General features: G+C 46.9%; 1 protein-coding gene across 2 annotated transcripts in view; it reads left to right on the top strand.

Annotated features, from left to right (window-relative positions):
• dgat1a (diacylglycerol O-acyltransferase 1a) overlaps positions 1–23,739 on the top strand; it is a 98,369-nt gene that overhangs the window by 25,398 nt on the left and 49,232 nt on the right. For both annotated transcript variants that reach the window (XM_055665482.1, XM_055665486.1), the window contains 2 exons: positions 18,781–18,821; positions 23,164–23,249. In XM_055665482.1, the coding sequence (XP_055521457.1) occupies positions 18,781–18,821; positions 23,164–23,249 (127 nt within the window). The remainder of the gene's footprint in view (positions 1–18,780; positions 18,822–23,163; positions 23,250–23,739) is intronic.

The following is a 23,739-nucleotide window of genomic DNA, read 5'->3' as shown; positions in this document are numbered from 1 at the left end:
TTGCTGCCTCACCATGACAGAGAAGAGTTGCTGCCTCACCACACCAGAGACCCAGGTTCAATCCTGACTACGGGTGCTGTCTGTTCGGAGTTTGTACATTCTTCCTGTGACCGCGTGGGTTTTCTCCAGGTGCTCTGGTTTCCTCCCACATTCCAAAGACGTACAGCTTTGTAGGTTAATTGGCTTTGGTAAACTGTTTTTAAAAAATTGTCCCTAGTATGTGTAGGTTGGTGCTAGCGATTGCTGGTCGGGCAGTCTTGGGGGACAAAGAGCCTGTTTCCACAATGTACGTCGTGAGCCTAAAGTCATAGCAGGGTAGGCCATTATCTACTTATGGTGTTTCTTTGGGTGATCCTTATTGAGAAGGACACTACTCCTTGGGAATAGTACCAGGATTGTAACTGAAGACGTTGGTTTCATTTTCTTCTTCAAAGGGCTGTAAAATTCATGAAGGATTTCGATGGTGTTTCCTTATTTGTTCTATTTTCACAGGCAGAGAAAATATTTTATCAAGCAAACATCTAGGATGATAGGAGGATAGTTTTGTTGGCACATCCTGTAGATAGAGTCTGGAATGCATTAGAGTGGGGGATGGAAGCAAATTAAATAGCAACTTCATAAGCCAATAGGAAAAATACCTTGAACCGTGAGGCAAATTGCTTCTTATAGTTGTCTGTTTTTTTTGTAGTGATTGCAGTCTAATTCTTTAATATTGTATTTTCACTATTCTCATCTTGTGGCTGCCTAGTTAAGTGCTGAAACGAAATGTCGGGTGTGGAACAGAACTATAATTGCATCCACGTGTTTGATTTGGAAAAAGAATCAGAGCTGTTCCAAGAGACTTTAAGTGCGCTAAATGTTAGGTAGTTTCGTGATGAAGTTTGTTTGAGACATGCCGAACAGGCTTTTAGTTTAGGATGGGACTGCAGATGCTGGTTTACACCGAAGATAGACACAAAATGCTGGAGTACCAGTTAAGTTTAATACTAGCTTAGTTTATTGTCACGTGTACCTAGGTACGAGTGCAAAGCTTTTGTTACATGCTCACCAGTTAGCGGAAAAACAATACATGATTGCAATCCTGCTATCCAAGTGTACAGATACACGATAAATGGAATAATCCTTAATAACGTTTAGTACAAGATAAAGTAAGTAAAGTCTGATCAAAGATAGTCCAAAGGTCCTCCAATGAGATAGATAATAGTTCAGGACTGCTCTCCAGCTGTTCGTAGGATGGTTCATTTGCCTGATAACAGCTGGGAAGACACTGTTCCTGAATTTGGAGGTGTGTCCATTATCCCGTTTCACCCTATTCCATTACTTTTCAATCAGAACGGCTCAACAAGGGTTAACTGGGCAAGATTCAAAAGCATCTTAAATCCTTTTCTATTTATACCCTACCCACCAAAGCCTCCTTCACCAGAGCTAATGGTAGACTATAAAATGGCTCTGTAAATAATGAATTGGGTTGGCTGGCTAGCATCCCTCACCATCAAATGCCCCCGTGGGAAATGTTGATGCGGTTCCATGCCTGGGATTGCTCCCATTGAGAGGGAGTTGTGAACACAAGCCTGAGTTCTTAGTGCCAAGGCTGTTGCATTGTAGGACTTTTATAAAGCTATTTTTTTCCACCGCAAGTACTGTGAGTTTTATAAGTTGCTCCGACAACTGCCTGACATCTTGCATTTTTGACCGAAAAGAAAGCCTTTCTTTAGAGAGGTTGCTTTGGGAATTGGAAATAGATTTTGCAAATAAATCCAATGACTATTCTGGTGTCTTGTGAGCCAGGATTTGTTGGCGACGTAAACTGGAGGCGTGTTTCTCATGGAAATCTATTCTAAGATGTATTATTTTGGCATCCATTGCTATGGTTCACTTGAAATTATAATTGGATTTGGCAGTGTCGTCATTGATTTCTGAAAGGGGTATCATCGTATCGGGCAGATCTGTTTGTGTTTCTGAGATTACATCCAGCAGGATGAGCAAATGGGAACCAGTGAATGGGGATATACGAAATGCTGGAATAACTCAGCGGGACAGGCAGCATCTCTGGAGAGAAGGAATTTCAGGTTGCGACCCTTCTTCAGTCTGAGTTACTCCAGCATTTTGTGTCTACTGAATCAGACTGTACCCTAGCTTATGGAAGGACAATAGTTGAAGTGTAGGTACCTTGAGTAATATTATAGGAAAGAACTGCAGATGCTAGTTTAAACTGAAGATAGACACAAAATGCAGGAGTAATCCAATGGGACAGGCAGCATCTCTGCATGGAAGGAATGGGTGACATTTCGGGTCAAGACCCTTCTTCAGACCTGAAAAAGGGTCTCGACCTGAAACGTCACCCATCCCTTCTATCCAGAGATGCTGCCTGTACAGCTGAGTTACTCCAGCATTTTGTGTCTATCTACCTTGAGTAATATACTGGTGTGGATTGATGAGTGGTGAGCCAACAATGACCAAAGAGTATTGAAGAAGGAACTGCAGATGCCGGAAGATCGAAGGTACACAAAATTGCTGGAGAAACTCAGCGGGTGGAGGAGCATCTATGGAGCGAAGGAAATAGGCGACGTTTCGGGCCGAAACCCTTCTTCAGACTGATGGGGGGTGGGGGGGGAGAAGGAAGGAAAAAGAGAGGAGGAGGAGCCCGAGGGCGGGGGGATGGGAGGAGACAGCTCGAGGGTTAAGGAAGGGGAGGAGACAGCAAGGGCTAGCAAAATTGGGAGAATTCAACGTTCATGCCATCAGGACGCAAGCTACCCAGGCGGAATATGAGGTGCTGTTCCTCCAATTTCCGGTGTTGCTCACTCTGGCAATGGAGGAGACCCAGGACAGAGAGGTCGGATTGGGAATGGGAGGGGGAGTTGAAGTGCTGAGCCACCGGGAGTTCAGGTAGGTTATTGCGGACTGAGCGGAGGTGTTCGGCGAAACGATCGCCCAACCGCCGCTTAGTCTCCCCGATGTAAATCAGCTGACATCTAGAGCAGCGGATTCAGTAGATGAGGTTGGAGGAGATACAGGTGAACCTTTGCTGCACCTGGAACGATTGCTTGAGTCCTTGAATGGAGTCGAGGAGGGAGGTGAAGGGACAGGTGTTGCATTTCTTGTGGTTGCAACGGAAAGTGCCCAGGGAGGGGGTGGTACGGGAGGGAAGGGAAGAATTGACAAGGGAGTTGCGGAGGGAGCGGTCTTTGCGGAAGGCAGACATGGGGGGAGATGGGAAGATGTGGCGAGTGGTGGGGTCACGTTGGAGATGGCGGAGGATTATGTGTTGTATTTGCCGGCTGGTGGGGTGAAAGGTGAGGACCAGGGGGACTCTGCCCTTGTTGCGAGTGCGGGGATGGGGAGAGAGAGCATGTTGCGGGGTATGGATGAGACCCTGGTGCGAGCCTCATCTATGGTGGCGGAGGGGAATCCCCGTTCCCTGAAGAACGAGGACATTTCCGAGTAGCTTCTTTGTTTAGAAGGTTTTGATGTGTTGAAGCCTCCATTGTGTGCAGCAGCGGTTTGGATGGGATCAAGTGAAGTTTGCTGATGCTGCCAATGCAGGTAGTGTCGGCAGGGAGGTGGGTGCTGGGAGGATTTTGAAGACCAAGTGAAATTAATAGTCCAAGGCTTGGCAGATAAATGTAGAAAAATATGAGATTGTATACTTTGGTAGAAAATAAATTAAAAAAAATGAAATTGAAAAATATTGATACACAGCGGGTCTTCTGTATGAGAATCGAAAGTTAGTACAGGCTTGGATAGACGTTAGGAGCAAGAAAAAGCCGTTCAGTCTTTCAAGTCTGCTCTGTCATTTATTGTGATGATCAGTAAAACTCTTTTGCACTTTTCCTCCATTCGGCCATGTCTCCTGATCTCTTTGGCCTTCATTCAAGGAGTCATGTATGGTATTCTGTTTAATGTCATAACCTCGACTGCCTTCTGAGAATTGAACTAGCACCTCATCCCAGTCCCTTTATCATTAGCCCGTGAACTCTATTTCCCCCCCCCCCCCCATTTATCCCAATTGCTCTTCCTGCAAGATCCATGCCATCTCAAGAACCATTCTGGTGTACCCACAAGCCCCTGTCCCACTTAGGCGACTTTTTTCGGCAACTAGGCTGTTGCGGCGTGAGGCCTGTATGGTCGTGAGTCGTCTCTTCAAGTTGCCTAAAGAGTCGTGATGTTTTACTGGTTGCCGCTAGATTTTGAAAAGTTCAAAACTTTTTGACGACTGTGGGCTTGTCACAGCTTGTCTTCTCCTGTCGTAGGTGCTGTCGCCAGGATGAGGCAGGTTGGTTGTCGCCGGGTGCTGATTTTGGTGAATTCCATTGGCGACTACCAACGTCAACCGGCGACTGAATTGTCTTCAGTTGTCGCCGACAGGGTCGTTGCTTGTCGTAGCAGTTTGTTGCGGGTGGACGTAGATTGACTTTTGTTGTCGTCTATGTGGTCGTAGGTGGACGTCCTAATGGGTTGCCCGTTGTCAGTAGCTTGATGTCGACTAGGTCGCAGCTTGTCGTAGACATTGTCGTGGGGGGGTGTCCAGTCACCGCTTTTTCGGCGACCTGCTACAACTGTGACAGTCGCCGGAAAAAATCGCCTAAATGGGACAGGCCCTTCACGGAACTGCGTCCCCACAAAATATCCATCCTTGGATGAAACTGCACACGGCATTCAAAGTACACTCTCTCCAAGGCTGAACACAGTTGCGGCAAGATATCCCTGCTCCTGCAGTCGATTCCTGTCACATTAAGGCCAATACATCACCTGCCACCTGAGCTGTATGCTCGCTGGATGCATGCTTTAATTGACTGATGCACATGAGCATCCAGGTCTTGCTTCACTTCTGCAAACCCCTGCCCTATTTCTCATCTGCCTTCCTGTGTTTTGTTACCAGAGTGTATGACCTCCTGAAAAGGTGCCGAGCAGCACATAACATCTGGCCACGACTTGTGCAGTTTTCCTGCAACACCTTGTATGGAGGGTGTGTCGGTGGTGGGCTAACCTGTGAATGGCGAAACACAAAGCAACTCAGTGGGGCAGGCAGTGACTGTGGAGGGTGTGGATAGGCTGCGTTTTGCATCCGGGGCCCTTCAGACTGATTGTGGGAGGTGCAAGCTGGAAAAGAGAGGTGGGGACGAGACGAAGTGTGGCAAGTGTTCGGTGGAGGAAGGGACTGCAGATGCTGGTTTAAACCGAAGAAAGACACAAAAAGCTGGAGTAACTCAGCCGGTCAGACAGCATCTCTGGGGAAAGGAATAGGCGCTGTTGCGGATTGAGACCCTTCTTCAGACGTAAGAGTCTGAAGGGTCTCGACCAGCAACGTCACCTATTCCTTTCCCCAGAGATGCTGTCTGACCTGCTGAATTACTCCAGCTTTTGGTGTCCATCTTAAGTGATAGGTGGATACGGATGGAGGGACTTGCCAGGTTTTGTCCTGCTGAGGACCTCTTTTCCAACTTTCTCACCCCTGCAACAGTCAGACTGAAACGTTGCCTGTCCATTCCCTGCCCGCTGCCTGATCTGCTGAGTTCCTCCAGAACTCTGTGTTTTTCTCAAGATTCCAGTATCCAGCTTGAACAGATTTGGGTGAAGTAGCTGCTGTACAATGTCGGATGAATCATTACTTTGGGAGTAGGACACCATAAATGATTGCACAAGTCACAAAGTTCAGCTCCAATTACAACAGCCTCTACATCCTGCAATAATTTCTCTTCCTCAATTGAACCTGCTTTGTACTTTCGCCAGCATGATGAGCTAGCTGCAGCAGATAGATACTTCTCTATATAGAAACAAAGAACTGCAGGTGCTGGTTTATACAAGAGATAGACAGAAAATGCTGGGTCAGGCAGCATCTCTGGAGAAAAAGGATGGGTGATGTTTGTGGATGTCTTGTAGCGGCTCGTACGAGTAAAAAGTTAAAAAAATTATCATCACGAGTATTTTTTTTACTCGTGGACATTTTTCACAGTGTTGAAAAAACGTCACGAGTTTACCGGATTTCCTGAGTACCTACCGTTAGCATTACGAGCCGCTACGTGTCATCCACGAACTCCTACGAACCCGCTACGGACATTCTCCGAGTTCGAATCGGGGGAAAACTCGGAAGAACTCTTGAATTACCTCGTACAGTGGGACCAAGAGCGGAACTCGCCATCAAACATGGAGGGGACGGGGGAACACAGTTTTTTGGCGGCCACGCGCGCATGCGCACGCACACACACACACACACACACACACACACACACACACACACACACACACACACACACACACACACACACACACACACACGGGCTTCGGAGGCTCAATCCAGCGCTAAAAGTGGAGATTTTAAAATCAGGATCACAAAAACTTGGGGGGAATGTCCCCCACTTCTCAAAACATGGGGGGGGGGGGCGTGTCCCCTCTGGCCCCCCGGGTTTTCCGCCCGTGAGTGGGACGGGCTCTTTAGTGATTTATGTGGAAACCATTATTAGAGATATTGGAGAGAACTTAAGAAACTTTATAAAGAAGGTAGTGTGTAAGAAAGGAACTGCAGATGCTGGTTTACGCCAAAGATGTGCACAATGCTGGAGTAACTCAGCGGGTCAGGCAGCATCTCTGGAGAGAAGGTAATAAGTGAGCGACCCAGTGTCAATCTTTATTGGTTTATTAGACACGTTTACCGAAATAGAATGAGAAGTTTTGTTTGTATGCTATCCAGTTAAATAATACAATATATCAGTACAATCAGGGAGAGCACAAGTACAACATGCACTCATTATTCAGCACTATCTAGATCATCAATGGCTTTGGCACCCAAGGAGTCATTCAGCTGAGAGAAATGATATAGGCTGGAAGAAAAGAACTACAGGTTGGCTATCAGAGGGCCGCTCAGTGGTTGTGATAACAGGAAAAAATACTTCCTGAATGTGTGGTACCCACTTTCAACTTTTGATATCTTCATTCGATAGGGGAGGGGAGAAGATGGAATGACCAGGATGAAAACGGTCTTTTAGAGATTGTAGCATTGAAACAGGCCCTTCAGCCCACCGGGTCCATGCTGCCCAGCGATCATCCCGTACACCAGCACTATCCTACACAGTAGCGACAGTTTACAGAAGCCAATTAACTCAAAAACCTGCACGTCTTTGGAATATGGGAGGAAACCGGAGCATCTGGAGAAACCCCACGTGGTCACAGGGAGAACGTACAAACTCCATACAAACGCTGAGTTACTCCAGCATTTTGTGTCTAACGCCATACGGACAAACCTTTAGTCCGGATCGAACTGGGGTCTCTGGCCCAATAAGGCAGTCCTTGATTATGTTGTGTAGGAAAGAACTGCAGATGCTGGTTTAAATCGAAGGTTGACACAAAATGCTGGAGGAACAGACAGCATCTCTGGAGAGAAGGAATGGGTGGTGATTTGGATCTGAAGAACGGTCTGGACCTGAAACGTCTTCCATTCCTTCTCTCCAGAGATGCTGTCTGTCCCGTTGAGTTACTCCAACATTTTGATTCTGCCTTGGCTGCTTTCTAGAAACAGCATGGTGTAGATGGGGTAGGTGGTGAGGCCAGCCTGTGTGATGGACTTGGCTATATCCACAACTCTCTGCAATATTCATGGTCTTGGGCAGAGCTGTTGTCAAACCAAGCTGTGATGCATCACTGTAGTATAATCTCTCCAGTCTCTGCAGCTTTCTCCCTGGTAAATACCAATGAGAAGTATTCATTCAGGGCCTCAGTAACATCGCCTGACTCCACACACACAGACGTTCCACTGAAGGAATGTCCTCTTTCCTTAGCAACCTTCTTGCTTCTAATATACTTAAAGGGTTTTAGAAGTCTTCTTAAACCTATTGGCCAGGGTAATCTCATGGCCCCTTTTGGCCCTCCTAATTTAGCGGAGTCGAGATCGTGAGTTAATTCCATTAACTTTATTATTGTGCCTCCACGTGGGCGATCCAAACCTGTGGCTGTTCGGCCCAGAACACCGGCAGCCTGAGGCCGACGGCGTTCTGTTGAGCGGCAGCGGCTTGCATTGTCGGCGTCCAATAACGATTGGACGTGTCGGGGTCACCAGTTGAGAGGAGTCGAGACTGTGAGTTAATTCAATGAACTTTAATTACGAGCGGCAAAACAAAGAAATAAACGGTGTTGCATCCACAAGTGTGGCGCTCGAATGAATGAACTCGACAAAAAGCGCGCAAAACCCGCTCCCCGCACCCACGTGACTGGAGTAGCCAATCCGAGGGTTTGACTACCCCAAGGCACCAGCAGGCGCCGCTGCACTAATTTATTTCTTAAGTTCTCTCCAATATCTCTACTACACCTCTAAGGAGTTGTTTGATAACAATTTTGTTTGATGACATACTTTCCTTTTCCCTGAACAAACCTTCAGCATCATAGAGCACAGGAACAGGCCCTTCGGCCCACAATGTCTATGCTGAACATGATGCTAATTTAAACCAATCTCATCTGCTTGTACACGATCTATATCCCTCCATTCCCTCCCTGCAGATCCATATGCCCTTCAAAGCCTCTTAAGCGCCGCTCTTGTATCTGCTTCCACCATTGCCCCCGGCAGCACGTTCCAGGCACCAACCACTCCCCGTGTAAAGTATTTGCCCTGCGGGTGTCCCCTGTTAAACTGTGTCCCTCTCATCTTAAAGCCATGCCTTCTAGTCTTTGCATTTAAAAAAAAAACTGCTGGAGGAACTCAGTGAATCAGATAGCATCTGTGGACGGAAGTGACATAAAACAGCAACTTCCAGCATTGGCATTTTGTTGCAAATCCAGCGGCCACCAGATAGACACTGTTACTTTTTGGGAGATTACTCACGACCATACAGGCGACACCCCGGCGACCATGTGGCGACAACCTAGTCTCCGGCAGTCGCCTAAAAAATCGCCTAAGTGGGATAGGCCCATTAGAGAGAAATATGCAGATACAGCGTTACAGTTGGAGAGCAGAGCAGAGCAGGCTCGAGGGGCCAAGTGGTGCTCTTGTGACTTGAAATCTGGACACTATGTTCTCCTTCGTTAGAAGCTGTGGCTTCAGCCTCCATACTGTAACTCCTTCAGTTCTCACTCTTTGCCTATCCTTAGCTCCATTCCATCCAGCCTGTTCTCCTTGCGTAGTTTGCTATTAAATCACAAGAACTTAGTTTAAGACATTTCTTGCGAAGGGACTTGTCATAATTTATGACTTTAAGCATGTGCAAAAAATACTAATAGTTTTTTTCTTAATTATATCATTTGCTAATAGTTTATTAATTATTATAGTGGTCTGAGAATAGTATAAGGCTCGGAGGGGTGGGGGGGGAATTGCCTTGAAGTTTTGATGCTCAAAGGCTTGAGAGCCTACTTACAGTAATGTGTTCTGAACTTTCTAGTAACCGCAATGAGTTTATAATGAGTTCAAAATATGCACAGGAGTCATTTTTTAATTTGTTTTTTGTTGTTCAGTACTTAAGCTTTAGTTATATGACTGAACTAATTTTGGCAGAGGATATGAATCTCCAACTAATACTTCACGCAGGTCGTTCTGCCACTGTTGCGTTCCTGACTCGAGAGACCTTGTGTTGTAGAAAACCATATTAAAAAGCCGATTGTATTACAATAAGGGAGAGGTTTTTAAACATCACGAGCAAGGTTGCTGTACCACATTGCAGGGTGTTCGCATGTAACGTGGGATCATAGTGCTGACGTTCCTCGTACCATCCCAAATGCTCCTCGTCCATATTGAGAGGGCGCTACTTTTCCAGGAAGTTTCAAGGACATCTTTGAATAATTAGTCATACAGCGCAGAATCTAGTCCTTTGGCCCAACTTGTTTATGCCGACCAATACTAATCCTACCTCCCCCTCATTGGGCCCATAGCCCTCTAAATCTTTGCCATCTGAATATCTTTTAAATATTGTTATAGTATCGGAAGGGAGAGTGTACGCTGGCGCGGTTTAGCTGCCGCTGCTCTCTTTTCACATTGTGTTTTTGATTTTTTGTCTTTGGATCGAATTCTGTCTTTAATTTGTGTTTTGGTGATGTCTTTATTATTTATTTTACTCCGATTATATGTTTTTTTACTCTTGTTAATTTCTGTAAGATGTCCTTGAGACTTTGAAAGGCGCCCACAAATAAAATTTATTATTATTATTATTATTACCCCAACTACCTCCTCTGGCAGCTCGTTCCATGTACTTACCACTCTCTGTATGGGGAAAAAAAACTGTCCCCTATGCCCCTGTCCCACTGAGGCGATTTTTTTAGGCGAATATATGGATGGGAAGGGAATGGAGGGTTATGGTCTGAGCGCAGGTATATGGGACTAGGGGAGATTATGTGTCCGGCACGGACTAGAAGGGTCGAGATGGCCTGTTTCCGTGCTGTAATTGTTATATGGTTATATGGAATACAGGCGACTAGACTGTTGCCACATGGTCACCAGGGTGTCGCCTGTATGGTCGTGAGTAGTCTCCTCAGTCGCCCAAACAGTCGTAGCGTTTTTCTGGTTGCCGCTAGATTTTGAAATGTTTAAAACCTTTTCGGCGACAGTTGGCTTATAGACAATAGGTGCAGGAGTAGGCCATTCGGCCCTTCGAGCCAGCATGACACCAATTAGCATAGCTTGATTTCGCCTGATGTAGGTGCTGTCGCAGGTTGTCACCGGTGCTGACCGATGAATTCGTACGTCAACCGGCAACAGGTACCGGCGACTGAATTGTCTTACCTTGTCGTAGCTTGTTGTGGGTGGAATGTAGGTTGTCGTAGGTGGATGTCCTAATGGGTCGCCGGTTGTCGGTAGCTTGCCGTAGCTGGACGTTGACTAGGTGGTGGTTTGTCGTAGACATTGTCGTAGGGTGGAGTCCAGTCGCCGCTTTTTCAGCGACCTACTACGACTATGACAGTCGCCGAAAATATTGCCCAAGTGGGACAGGACCATCGGGTTCCTATTGAATCTTTCTCCTCTTACATTAAACCTATGTCCCATGGTTCTTGAATCCTCTACTCTGGGTAAAAGATCCTATCCTATCTATTTTATACCAATATAAGATCACCCTTTTTCCTCCTGTGCTCCAATTATGATTTATTATTGTCATATGCACCAAGATATAGTCTAAAGCTTTGTTTGTGTGCTTTCCAGTCAAATCATACTGTATATGAGTACAATTATACCATACACAGGTGCAATAGGGAGTGCATGGAGAAAAATACCAGGGTGCAGAATAGAGTGTCACAGTGTTATAGCGTTACAGTTGCAGAGGAAAAGTACAAGGTCCACATGAGGTAGGTCTGGCCCCTATACCACTCTTGTAAATGATTTAGTTTGTTGCACAGAACTGGCTGTGTAATAAGAGTCACGTTGCTGGGAATGTTGGCTAAAGCGCGGGCATCGTTTGGCCTATTCTGCTAATGGGCTGTGGGGATTTGCGGAGGCAGCACGGGTGGTATTTCTCCACCGCGTTTGGGTGTTAAAGATATCTTCGTCCGATTATGAAAGCTGAAGAATGAGTCTGCTGATGTCTCATATTATTGTGAAAGAAGAGAGGAATATTATCACTTGTCAATTGTTCGACATCTTACTGAGGTCACGATGTTGGTTAGATGAGAGCGATCCAAAGGGCAAGGCACACGTTTGCTGTAAATGATTGCTAAATTAATAATTGATGGAGATAATGAAGAGAGTAAATGGTGTGTTACGAAAGATATGAAAGAGATTGATGTCATTAGTGTGATGGATGCAGCCTTGTGGCAAAAAAAGTTGAAACGTAGAAAGTAGCAGAGCAGGTAAGATATGTCTACATGAGACTGAATTAGTAGGTAGAGTGATACAGCATGGAAACAGGACCTTTGGCCCAGCTTGCCGATGCCAATCAAGATGGCCCATCTATACCAGTCCCACCTGTTCGCCTTTGACCCATATCTCACTAAACCTTTCCTATCCATGTACTGTACATGTCCAAATGTCTTTTAAATATTGTTTATAGTACCTGCCTCAACTACCACCTCAGGCAGCACGTTCCGTGTACCCTCTGTGTGAAAAAGTTGCCCCTCAGGTTCCTATTAAATCTTTCCCCTCTCACCTTAAACCTGTGACCTCCGGTTCTTGATTTTCCCCTACTCTGGGTAAAAGACTGAGCATCAACCCTATCTGTTCCCCTCATAATCTTATACACCTCTATAAGGTCATCCCCCCCCCCCATCCTCCTGTGCTCCAAGGAGTGCGGGAGGAAACCGAAGATCTTGGAGAAAACTCACGGGGAGAACGTACAAACTCCGTACGGACAGCACCTGTGGTCAGGATAGAACCCGGTTCTCCGCTGCTGTAAGGCAGCAACTCTACCACTGCGTTGCTGTGCCACCCGAATGACTAAATTGGTATTTCCTTTCTTGAGGATGGTCATGACTACAGGACGTGAGGGCCCCAACACATCCTCTTTGTAAATATAGGAGATGGGATTGTGTGACTGGAGTGCTCCTCGACCAATGTTCAACCTTCAATAGTTATCGCCTGTTCCAACAGCCTTATTCTGTCCCTGTTGGAATATTCCTCAATGAAGAATTGCAGATGCTGGTTTACAAAAAATGACACAAAGTGCTGGAGTAACTCAGCGGGTCGGGCAGCAACTTCGGAGAACAAGGCTAGGTGATGTCTCAAGTCAGGACCCTTCTGGGTTACAGTCTAATTTAGCATTTAGTCTGAAGAAGGGTCCTGACCCGAAACGTCACCTATCCATTTTCTCCCTGACTGCTGAGTTACTCCAGCACTTTGTGTCTATTACTGTTAGTTTAATGTAATATTAACTAATTTATTTATTATGTTATCGTATTAAAAGCCTGTAAAGCTGTTGCGTCAGAATTTCATTGTTCTGTTCCCAGTGTAACATCTATGTATAATTAGGTAAAATACATATGAATGGGTTTAACTTCCTTAATGGTTTTGTGAAGGGAAGATCCTGCCTGACGAATTTGCTGGAATTCTTTGAAGAAGTAAATAGCAGGACAGACAAAGGAGAGTCAGCGGATGTTGTTTACCTAGATTTACGTAAGGTGCCACACGTGAGGCTGTTAAAGAAAATGAGAGCCCATGGTATTAAAGGGTAAATACTAGCATGGGTAGCAGGTTGGCTGCTTGGCAGAAGACAGTGGCAATAAAGGAGTCGGTGCTGGGACCGCTACTCATTACGTTGTATATTAATGATTTGGATGAGGGGAATTGAATGTTTTGTGGACAAGTTTGCAGATGATACGAAAATGGAGGGGCAGGTAATGTAGGGAAAGCAGGGACTCTGCAGAAGGACTTGGACAAGTTGGGAGAGTGAGCAGAGAAGTAGCAGATGGAATATAATGCAGCAAAGTGTGCAGTTATGGATTTTGGTCGTAGGAATAACGGCGTAGACTATTTTCGAAATGGAGAGAGAATCCAAAAATCGGAGGTGCTTGGGAGTGCTGGTGCAGGATTCCCGAAAGTTAATTTGCAAGTCTAATTGGTAGTAAGGAAGGCTAACGCAATGCTAGCATTTATATCAAGAGGACTAGAATACAAAAACAGGGATATAATGCTGGGGCGCATAAGGCACAGATCTGGTCACATTTGGAGTATTGTAAGCAATTTTGGGCACCATATCTGAGGAGGGATGTACTGGCTCTGGAGAGGGTACAGAGGAGGTTTACAAGAATGATCCCAGGAATGAGTTGGTTAACCTATGATGAGCGTCTGAAGGCACTGGGCCTGTACTTGCTGGAGTTTAGAAGGATGAGGGGGCGCCTCATTGAAACGTACCGAATAGTGAAAGGCTTGGATAGAGTGGAAGTGGAGAGGATGTTTCAACTAGTGGGAGAGTTGAGGACTAGAGGTCATAGCCTCAGAATTAAAGGACGTTCCTTTAAGAAGGAGATGAGAGGAATTTCTATAGTCAGAGGGTGGTGAATCTGAGGAATTCTTTGCCACTGAAGGCTTTGGAGGCCGTCAACGGATATTTTTAAGGCAGAGATAGACAGATACTTGATTCTTACGGTGTGAGGGTTTATGGGGAGAAAGCAGGAGAATGGGGTTAGGAGGGAGAGATAGGTCAGCCATGATTGAATGGCGGAGTAGACTTGATGGGCTGAATGGCCTAATTCTGCTGCTATCACTTATGACATAAACTACCCATTTTAGGGAGGGAGGGGAAGGCAAGAGTGCAATTTCACAACGTCTTTCATAGAAGCCTTTCAGTGACTTGAACAGCACATGTTGTTAATCAAGTAATCTTGCTGTTCAGGCACTATTGTAATCATGTTTACTAATGTTCACTATTGTAATGATGTTTAGGAACTATTGTAATAAACACCACCTTTCCCAGGGGAGAAAAATGAACTGTGCTATGATTATTCCTAATCTGTAATGTAACTTGCCTTTTAAGATTTGATGTAGCATCACACCTGGTGCCTCCCTCCCCCCTGCCCGCACCAGCGAAGGTGAACCTCCTGTTCCTGCCTCACCCCTGGCTTTGACACATTTTAAAAAATGTATTTTATTTCAAAATAGACTATATTTGAGAAATAAATATATACAATACATGATCCTTACAAAACTCCATCTGACATTCTCGGAGGCTATGCATACATTCAATACAGTTTACACAAATTACATCATTTTACCCCCCAGCTTTGCCAGTCATGTGGCCCACTGGCGTGGAGTCCTTTCCCTTATTTTGAGGGGCGTCTCCACACCCTGTCCCCCATGTCCAGCAGCGGAAGGACCCTAGACTGTGGTCCTCCCCCACCGAGCCTTGGCGTTGGCTGCACCGAGCTTCAGTGCGTCCCTCAGCACGTACCTCTGCAGCGGGCCGGTCAGCAACATTCCCAGACGGACATCTCGCTCCGCTGGGAGGTCAACAATGCTCTAGAGTCAAGTCAAGAGTCAAGAGTCAATTTAATTGTCATTTGGACCCCTAGAGGTCCAAACGAAATGCCGTTTCTGCAGCCATACATTACACACAAATAGACCCAGACACAACATAATTACAATTTTACATAAACATCCATCACATAGCTGTGATGGAAGGCCAAAAAAAAAAAGCTTATCTCTCCACTGCACTCTCCCCCCCCCCGATGTCAGAGTCAAAGTCAAAGCCACCGGCTGGCGATGACGATTGTCCCGCGGCCATTGCAGCCACGCCGGGTGGTGCGAGGTCGCACACCGGGTCTTGGTGTTGGAGCCCCTGTGTGCTCGCAAGTACCTAAACAAGTACCCGCGGCCATTCACTTGCGCGGGGGCGGTGTAGTGAGGCCCCGCTCCATGAGCTCTTCAACCCCCTGCATCGGGCGGGAGAATTCTCCGTTGCAGAGAGCCCCGAAAAGCGGTCGCTCTCCAGGGATCCGCGGGCTTCTGGCGCCGCTGTCCGCTAGACCTGCAGCAGCAGCCTCCGACTCAGCAGCGGCATCGGCCAGCAGCCCTTCAGCAGCAGCAGCAGCAGCAGCAGCGTCCTCCACCGCTCCGGTCTCGGCCAGCTCCGCGACGGCAACGGTGAGTCGGCACCTGAGTCCCCGGCTTCTTCCTGTTGGAGGCCGCTCCTCGTTGCGGCCTCAACGACAACGGAACCCGGACGAGAAAAGTCGGGTCTCCAGTGCAGGGAGAGATTTAAAAAGTTCCCCCCCCCCTCCCACCCCACCCCCACCCCCCCCCACACACACACCCCAACAAAAAATAACACAACTACATTAAAACACAGACAGAAAATAATAAAAACGCGGACAGACTGCAGAGGCCGCTGCTGGCCAGAGCCGCGCCGCCTACCGGATCAGACCAAAGAGACCAAAGAGAGCTTCTTTCACCGAGTTGATGTCCTTCCAGCAGCACTCGATGTCAGTCTCTGAATGTGTCACTGGGAGCAGTCTGTAAATCACCCTTGCCAGTCCATGAATCACAGAGTCCTCTGTGACAGAGCAGTTCGGTATAAACCACACTTGCGCCAAGTACAGCAGCCCCGAGAGCACCTCACACCTGATGACCAAATTTAATCTGTTATAGAGAGGTAGAGAGGGAGCGCTGCTTCCACTGCTCCAGTTTCTTTCCCACCTTGGCTATCCGCTCCAGACAATTCCTGTCACACGCCACAGCCACAGACCCTTCAAGAAGTCAGGCTTGATGGTGAGGGGGACGGAAGATCGGTCGGGCCAGTTGCCAAAGAGCAAGGCCTCACTCTTCCTGCGGTTCACCCTGGATCCCGTGGCCGACTCAATCTGTGGACTGACTCTGGATACGAGCAGAAGATGGCGACATTGTCCATGTACAGGGAGGTTTTGACCTGAGTGCCCCCACTGCCTGGCAATGTCACTCCTCTTATGTTTGCGTCCTTCCTGATGGACTCGGCAAAAGGTTCAATACAACAGATGATCAAGACGGGGAGAGAGGGCAACCCTGCCTGACTCCAGACCTGACAGGGAAGCTGCCTGATTCCCACCCATTGATTTGGACGGCACTATAGATATCGGTATAGAGCAGTTGGATCCAATTCTTGATTCCCTCCTCAAAGGCCATTTTGGAGAGCACGTCCATCATGTACGTGTGGGATATTCTTCCCCTGGTCCAAGCTGACCAGGCAGGCATCCACCCGTCTGTCCTGCACGTGGGCAATGGTATCCCTCAGCAGCACCAGGCTGTCTGAGATTTCCACATGTTCGCTACAAAAAGGGATTAACCAGCATGGTGACTTCATAGAGCCTTGGGCTGAGTTACCCTGACCTTTGGCGCTGCATAGTTTGCTGAAGTGAGTACGACTGATTAGGGCAGTGCTTGTCCTGTTTTGATTTACACTGGGCCACGCAGTTAAAGGCACAATATGGGCATGTCCCACTTAGGTGACGTTTTAGGCTACTACAGGGGACTATTTCAGAACCACGGGTAACTGACTGGTAATGTTAATGTCCGCCGAGCTCCACAGCCCCATATCTCTGGCTTCTTAAGTTGTCTCCACTCCTTCTCCCCACCCCTTCTCCCCCTTCTCTCCCCTCCCTTTTAAAAGAATTAAGTGACCCTTCCCGTACACTGTGCTTTTACCGTCTTAATTATAGCGCCAACCTTCCTGTTCATCACGGTGTGTGTCTTTATCACATTGGCTTTGCACTGTGTGAATTTCACTTAGACGGCGCTCCCCCCGCTTGCCCTGTCCCCGCCTGCATAACGGGCTGGTGAAGGAAGTGATGTGTGTGTGTGTTCCACTATGACAGTCGCCGTTCCAGTTGCCGTTTTTTTGTTGACCTGCTATGACTTGACAGTCGCCGGCAGTTGTCTGAAAAATCGCCTAAGAGGCCCATTAGTTCAGCAGCAGAATTTAAATGTTAACTCGAGTATCTTTATAATGTTATTGTGTTAAAATGCCAGTAACGCTGAGCAAGTCAGAATGTCATTGTTCTGTTCCTGGTGCATATGACAATCAAACACCCTGAATTATAAAGTGTTTCCTGTGAATTTCCCAAAGAATTATTCTGGGATTTGTTCTCGATTCAAACCATCTCCCCACCCCCCCCCTCCCAAAAGCAACCTAACGACCCTGCCCTAAAATGAAATTGTTAACTGCAGATGCTGGTTTACATGAAAGATAGACACAAAATACATAGCATGTCAGATTGCGTCTCTGGAGAACATGGATGGGTAACGTTTTGGGGTCGGGACCCTTCTAAAGTGAATTTGTTTTAATTTTAATTAAACAGTTGATTTAGTTATTTAAAGATTTGGATTCTGTGACATTCTGAAGCTTTGACATCTTGATTTTCTTCTTCCTTTCTACCCCTGCTCATCTGTCCTCACCTCTCTGTCTACTACGCAATGACTCTGGTCACAGTGGGCGAAGCTGCTGTGAAGTATTCACATACCGGGAGATGTCCATGTATTGTAATGCACTGTTTATTATTGTCATGTGTGCCGAGATAGATTGAATAGCATTGTTTGCATTCTATCCTGTTAAATCATGCTGTAAAATCAAGTCATAAACAAGTACAACAGGAGGTTAAAGGAGCAAAATACCTGACCAGAATATTGTGTTATAGCGCAACAGTTACAGAGAGAGTGCAGATTTTTATGAAGCGCATGGTCCGCAAATGAGATAAATTGGATGATCGGGTCTACGGCCATTGATCGTATGCGGCAGATAAGAATGTCAAGTCATTAGAAACCAAATCAGCAAGAGAATTATTAGTTTAGTTTACAGCGTGGAAAAATGCCCGTATGCAAGGCAGATGCACTAAAGTGATCCCCGCACTTGTGAAAACCAAATCCTGCACAGAATTATACACTTTTTTTACATACTCGTACCAAGCCAATGCACTTACAAACCCTTCGTACATCTTTTGGAGTGGGTGCACTCGGAAAGTGTCGAAGATCCCAGAGCAAAACCCACTGTGAACACTATGTCCTGCACCACACTAGGGCACCCTTAGTTTACACAATCACCGGAGTATCTCCAAGCCATTGGTGTCGTACGGCAGATGAAATGTCCTTAGTACAAATCAGGGGGTCAAGAGAATTTGCCGAGGTGTGACCAATGCCCTTCGGAGAATTGTCGAAGCACCCAGAGGGAAACTAAGTTACACGTGGTTTCTTTGGGCACTGAAAAACTTGTACATCTCTTGCACAGCAGGTGAGCTCGTGAGTTAGATGGTTGGCGAACAAAAGAACCCACGTGGTTAATCCATCTCGGGACCAACTGTATGTGCAGCAGTCCCAGTGTGTTCAAAACCGCAATTCCATTGCTTACAATTTGCCAGCTGGTGTGAGTGCCACCGTGCCGCTACGTATTTTGTGACCAATTTTTCATTTTGTTACAGATTTTGAGCAATGCACGTCTTTTCCTGGAGAACCTCATCAAGTAAGTATCACTGTTTCTTTATGAAGTGGTCTCTGGGCACATCGGTGGGTTGTGAGATAGATGGTGGCGAACATAAACAGCCGCAGTGAGTTAATCCATCTCGGGACTTGGGTGTTGTGCAAAGTCCCAGTGTGTGTTTCCCAATTCATTGCTCAATGTGCCAGCAGGTGTGAGTCCCACCCAGGGTGCCTGGTGACTAAGCAATTGGGCAGTACGGTGGCACAGCTGGTAAAGCTGCTGCCTCACAGCGCCAGCCACCCAGGGTTGATCCTGACCTCGGGTGCCGTCTGTGTGCCGATTGCCCGTTCTTCCTGTGACCACGTGGGTGCTCCGGATTCCTCCCACATCCCAGTGACGTGCGTGTTAGTTTAGTTTAGAGATACAACGCGGCAACAGGCCCTTCAGCCCACCGAGTCCACGCCTACTAGTGATCTCCACACACTTACACTATCCAACACGCACTAGGGACAATTTACAATGATACCAAACCAATTAACCTACAAATCTAGCTGGAGCCCTGACAGGCAGTTTTACATCTTGGTTAACCACGGCTCAGATGCCAGAAGACTGGAAGATAGTTGATGTCCTTTATTTGAGCAGGGTAGCAAGGACAAGACCGGTTCCCACGGGCCTATGATCCTTGATTAGTGATAGGGAAATATTGATGTGGAGAAGGCTGGAGCATAGGGTTACGAGATAAAGATAAATCAGCCACGACTGAATGGCGGAGTAGTCTTGATGTGCCGAATGGCCTAATTTTGCTCCTATCACTTATGGACATAAAACCTGTATGTCTTTGGAGTGTGGGAAGAAACCGGAGATCTCGGAGAAAACCCACGCAGGTACAGGAAGAACATACAAACTCCGTGCAGACAGCACCCGTAGTCAGGATCGAACCCGTGTCCCTGGCGCTGTAAGGCAGCAGCTCTACCACTGTGTGGCTCTCTTTATGTTCTTATGTCTCATGTTTATGCTCTGTTTTTTTTGCAGCAGAGAAGGCTGAAGGAGGTCTGGGTTGGTGTGGGGGGGGGGGGTGGGGACAACATAATGCAGGAATACTAAAGAGGTGAATGGATGGAGTAGATAGTGAGAACCATAAAGGTGTACGTTAAAGAGTTGGGCCCTAACCTTCTGGATCAGCTACCAAGCGGGACCGTGTCAGATGCCTTGCCAAAATCCATGTGGACGACATCTACTACCCGGCCTACAACAATCTTCTCGATTACCTCCTCAAAAAAGCCCACATTAAATTACTGAGGCCCGATTTCCTTCTCAAAGCCACACTGACTATCCCTGATCAACCCCTGCCTTTTCAAATGTATATAAATCTTATCCCTTGCAATTTCCTCCTGTCATTTCCCCCAGCACTAATCAAGGCTCACTGGCCTGGAGGATCCGGTCTTGGCCTCGCCCCGCCCTGTTTAAATAAAGGACATTAGCTATCTGTCAGTCTTCAGGCATTTGACCTGTAGTTAACCAAGATGCAAACATGCCTGTCAGGTCCGTAGCGCTCCCCTCTCTTGCTTTCTGTAGTAGGATATATACACCGGAATCCCCAAGGCATAAAAGGCTTCTGGAATGTTGGAGAATAGTAGAACACAAAGCGTTGGAGTAACTCAGCGGGTCAGGCAGCATCTCTGGAGGACTTGATAGAATAGCAGCACTACAGACAGATACTTTGGCCTGGAATCTTTTGACACACTGTGCTCTTTGACACCGAGTCTATGACTCATTCATAGATGTGGGCATTAGTGGTTGGGCTATTTTTGTTTGCCCATCCCTGATTAGCACTAAACTAAATAGGCTGACTATTCCATGCAACAGTTCAGACAGCATCTGTGAAGAGTGAAGACCTGTCATCAATAAAGCCATCTCTCTTCTACTCGCTCCCCTCTCTCCAGCTTTACATTGCACCCCTCTTCTTCTCTCCTCTACTCACCTTACATCCTTCTGTCTCCTTTTCACCTCTAGCCTTTGTCACCATCTCCACCCATCTGCCAATTAACTCCCCCCCCCCCCCCCCCCACCTGTATCCCTGCTTTACCCCACCCCACCTCTCTTTTACAGCTTTCTTTGCTCTACTCCAATCCGTCTGAAGAAGGATCTCGACCTGAAACGTCATGTGTCCATTCCCTCCACAGATGCTGAGTGACCCGCTGAGTTCCTCCAGCACCTTTTTGTCTTGCTCAAGATTCAAGCACCTAGTCTCATGTGCCTCCAATATGAAGGACCAGCTGTTTCTCTTTCTCCACAGATGCTGCTTGGCGTGCTGAGTATTTCTCGCAATCCTGGTTTTTTTTTTGTTTAATTTCAGATTTCCAGCATGAAAATGTTTAAATATTTTACAAGCTTATTTCCGAATGCAGCCAAACGTCAATGGGCCGGATTCCCACCCACACCCAGCTGCCCTTCTCTTATCTAGTTCTAATTAATAATAATAATAATAATAATAATTTTATTTATAGAGCACTTTAAAAACAAACATAGCTGCAACAAAGTGCTGTACATCACTAATCATTGACAAAAAACTTAATACACACCAAAAATAACAATCAAAAGAAATAGTAGGAAAAGACATGTAAAAAATAAAGAAACATCAAAAACACCACAAACAGAAGCAAAGCCTCAGGCATGGTCAAAAGCCAGGGAGTACAAATGCGTTTTAACACTGGATTTGAAGATGGACAGTGAGGGGGCCTGTCTGATGTGCAACGGCAGGGTGTTTCAGAGTGCCGGAGCAGCAACAGAGAAGGCTCTATCCCCTCTGAGCCTCCGACTAGACCTCGGTACCTCCAGGAGCAGCTGACCAGCTGACCTGAGGGACCAGGCAGGAGCGTATGGGTGGAGCAGCTCAGAGAGGTAAGGCGGGGCGAGCCCATTCAGAGATTTAAAAACAAATAATTACCCAATTTAAATTGCTATCTCCTCGTCACCCTCACATAGTTTAGTTTATACAGTGCGGAAACAGGCCCTTCGGCCCACTGAGTCCGTGCCGTCCAGCGATCCCCGCACATTAACACTACCCTACACTCAAGGGACAATCTTACATTTAGCCCAAGCCAATGAACCTACAAACTCTTTGGAGTGTGGGAGGAAACCAAAGATCTCGGAGAAAACCCACGCAGGTCACGGGGAGAACGTACAAACTCCGTACAGACAGCACCCGTGGTCAGGATCGAACCCAGGTCTCTGGCGCTGTAAGGCTCTACTGTAACGCCCGAAGAAGCCTGCTAACTGTACAGCACCGATCCTTCAGTGGGATGCATTTGTAAATAACATGAATGGCTTGCCTGGTTGTTCATTGAACAGGTGTAACTCTGCTGATTTGGCCACCCCATTACCGAAAGGATGTGGCAGCTTTGGAGGGGGTGCAAAAGAGGTTGACCAGAATGCTGCCTGGATTAGAGGGGCGTAGCTACAAGGGAATATTGTATTGTTTTCTCTGGAGCACTGGGAGTTGAGGGGGAGACCTGATAAAATATATCAAATTATGAGAGGCATAGCGAGCGTAGACATTCAGAACCTTTCGTCCCATGATGGGGATGTCAAAGGCTAGAGGGCCGAGCTTCAAGGTGAAGGGGACAAAGTTTAAAGGAGATGCGTGGGACAAGTTTGTTTTTTTTACACAGAGGGTGGTGAGTGCCTGGAACGTGCTGTCAGGGGTAATGGTGGAAGCAGATACAATAGTTGAATTTAAGCAGCTTTTGGATAGGCAGACAAAGAGATGCAGGGAATGGAAGGATAAGGATCAGCTGCAAGCAGAGGAGATCAGTTTAATGGCACCATGCTCGGTACAGGCATTGTGGGCTGAAGGGCCTGTTCCTGAGCCCTACTGGTCTATCCTTTTCCCTTTTGGTTTCCTCCCAATTCCTATGTCTCCTTCCCCATTCCACACTGCCTCTTCTCCTCTCCCTCTCCTCCTTCCCCCACTCCCCCTCCTCCCACCCCTCCCGTTTACCCCGCTCCCCTGCTCTACAGCTAATATGTTTCAAACTTTTAAATGCAGGATTCTCAACGAGACAGGTGGGATCTAAAGTTGTTTCTTTGATTGCTGCTCCTAGCTTCTGGGCACCGCCACCATAATCCCGTTCCCACGTAATGAAAGCAGGGGAGCTCTGGAGATGAGCTGCCTGTGTGCACATGGAGCAGGATCCTGGGGAAGGGCTCCAGCAGAAGAAGGGAACCGACAGGGGTGGCCCTGAGCAAAGTCCGTTTCCTTCCTGGTTTATGGAGAGAGAGAGTGAGAGGGCATTCCTCTCTCACAGTTCAATTAAGTTGCGATGATGACATTGCGTTAAAAAAAATTTTTAAAATGCCTCAAATGTATTCTTCTTAATTGCAGGTATGGTATTTTAGTGGATCCCATCCAAATAGTCTCACTCTTTCTGAAGGATCCCTACAGCTGGCCTGCACTGTGCCTCGTTATCGGTGGGTATCCCTCCCCCTTGGGAAGCGTCTTGTTCCTCTGAGCCTTCTCCATCCATCCCCTTGTGGTTTCCAGCACTGCAGTGGCAGGTTAAATGAAAGTCGCTTGCCGTTAGTTTACCCACAGGATTCTGCACTGACAGCTCGTGGCTTGTTTTAGTTCTCATTACTGCACAAACCTTGGACGTTTGTTTGGATGTCAAGGTGATTGGTTGTCTCTCAAATCTATTTAAAATGATGCTCGTCGCATCCTTTGCTTGGTAACCTATTCTGCAACTCCATTAACCTTGTGGGTGAAAGTGCTCAGTGTGACTTACCTTTCTACTTCCGTTGCTCTAATTTTGTACCAGTCCCCCCTGGCAGTTTCAGCTCATTTAAATTGCCACCTCTTTTGAATGTTGAAGCTGGGTGAGAGTGCTCCTGTTATTTTCAAATTGTGCCTTGCATTCATCCCTGCCACATTCATTCCTTCCCCCTTTGCCGCAGGGTGGAT

Source organism: Leucoraja erinacea, chromosome 2 (genome assembly GCF_028641065.1).
Source record: "Leucoraja erinacea ecotype New England chromosome 2, Leri_hhj_1, whole genome shotgun sequence".
NCBI lineage: Eukaryota > Metazoa > Chordata > Chondrichthyes > Rajiformes > Rajidae > Leucoraja > Leucoraja erinaceus.
Note: the sequence above shows the minus strand (reverse complement) of the source record. Positions and strands in the feature narration are given on the sequence as shown.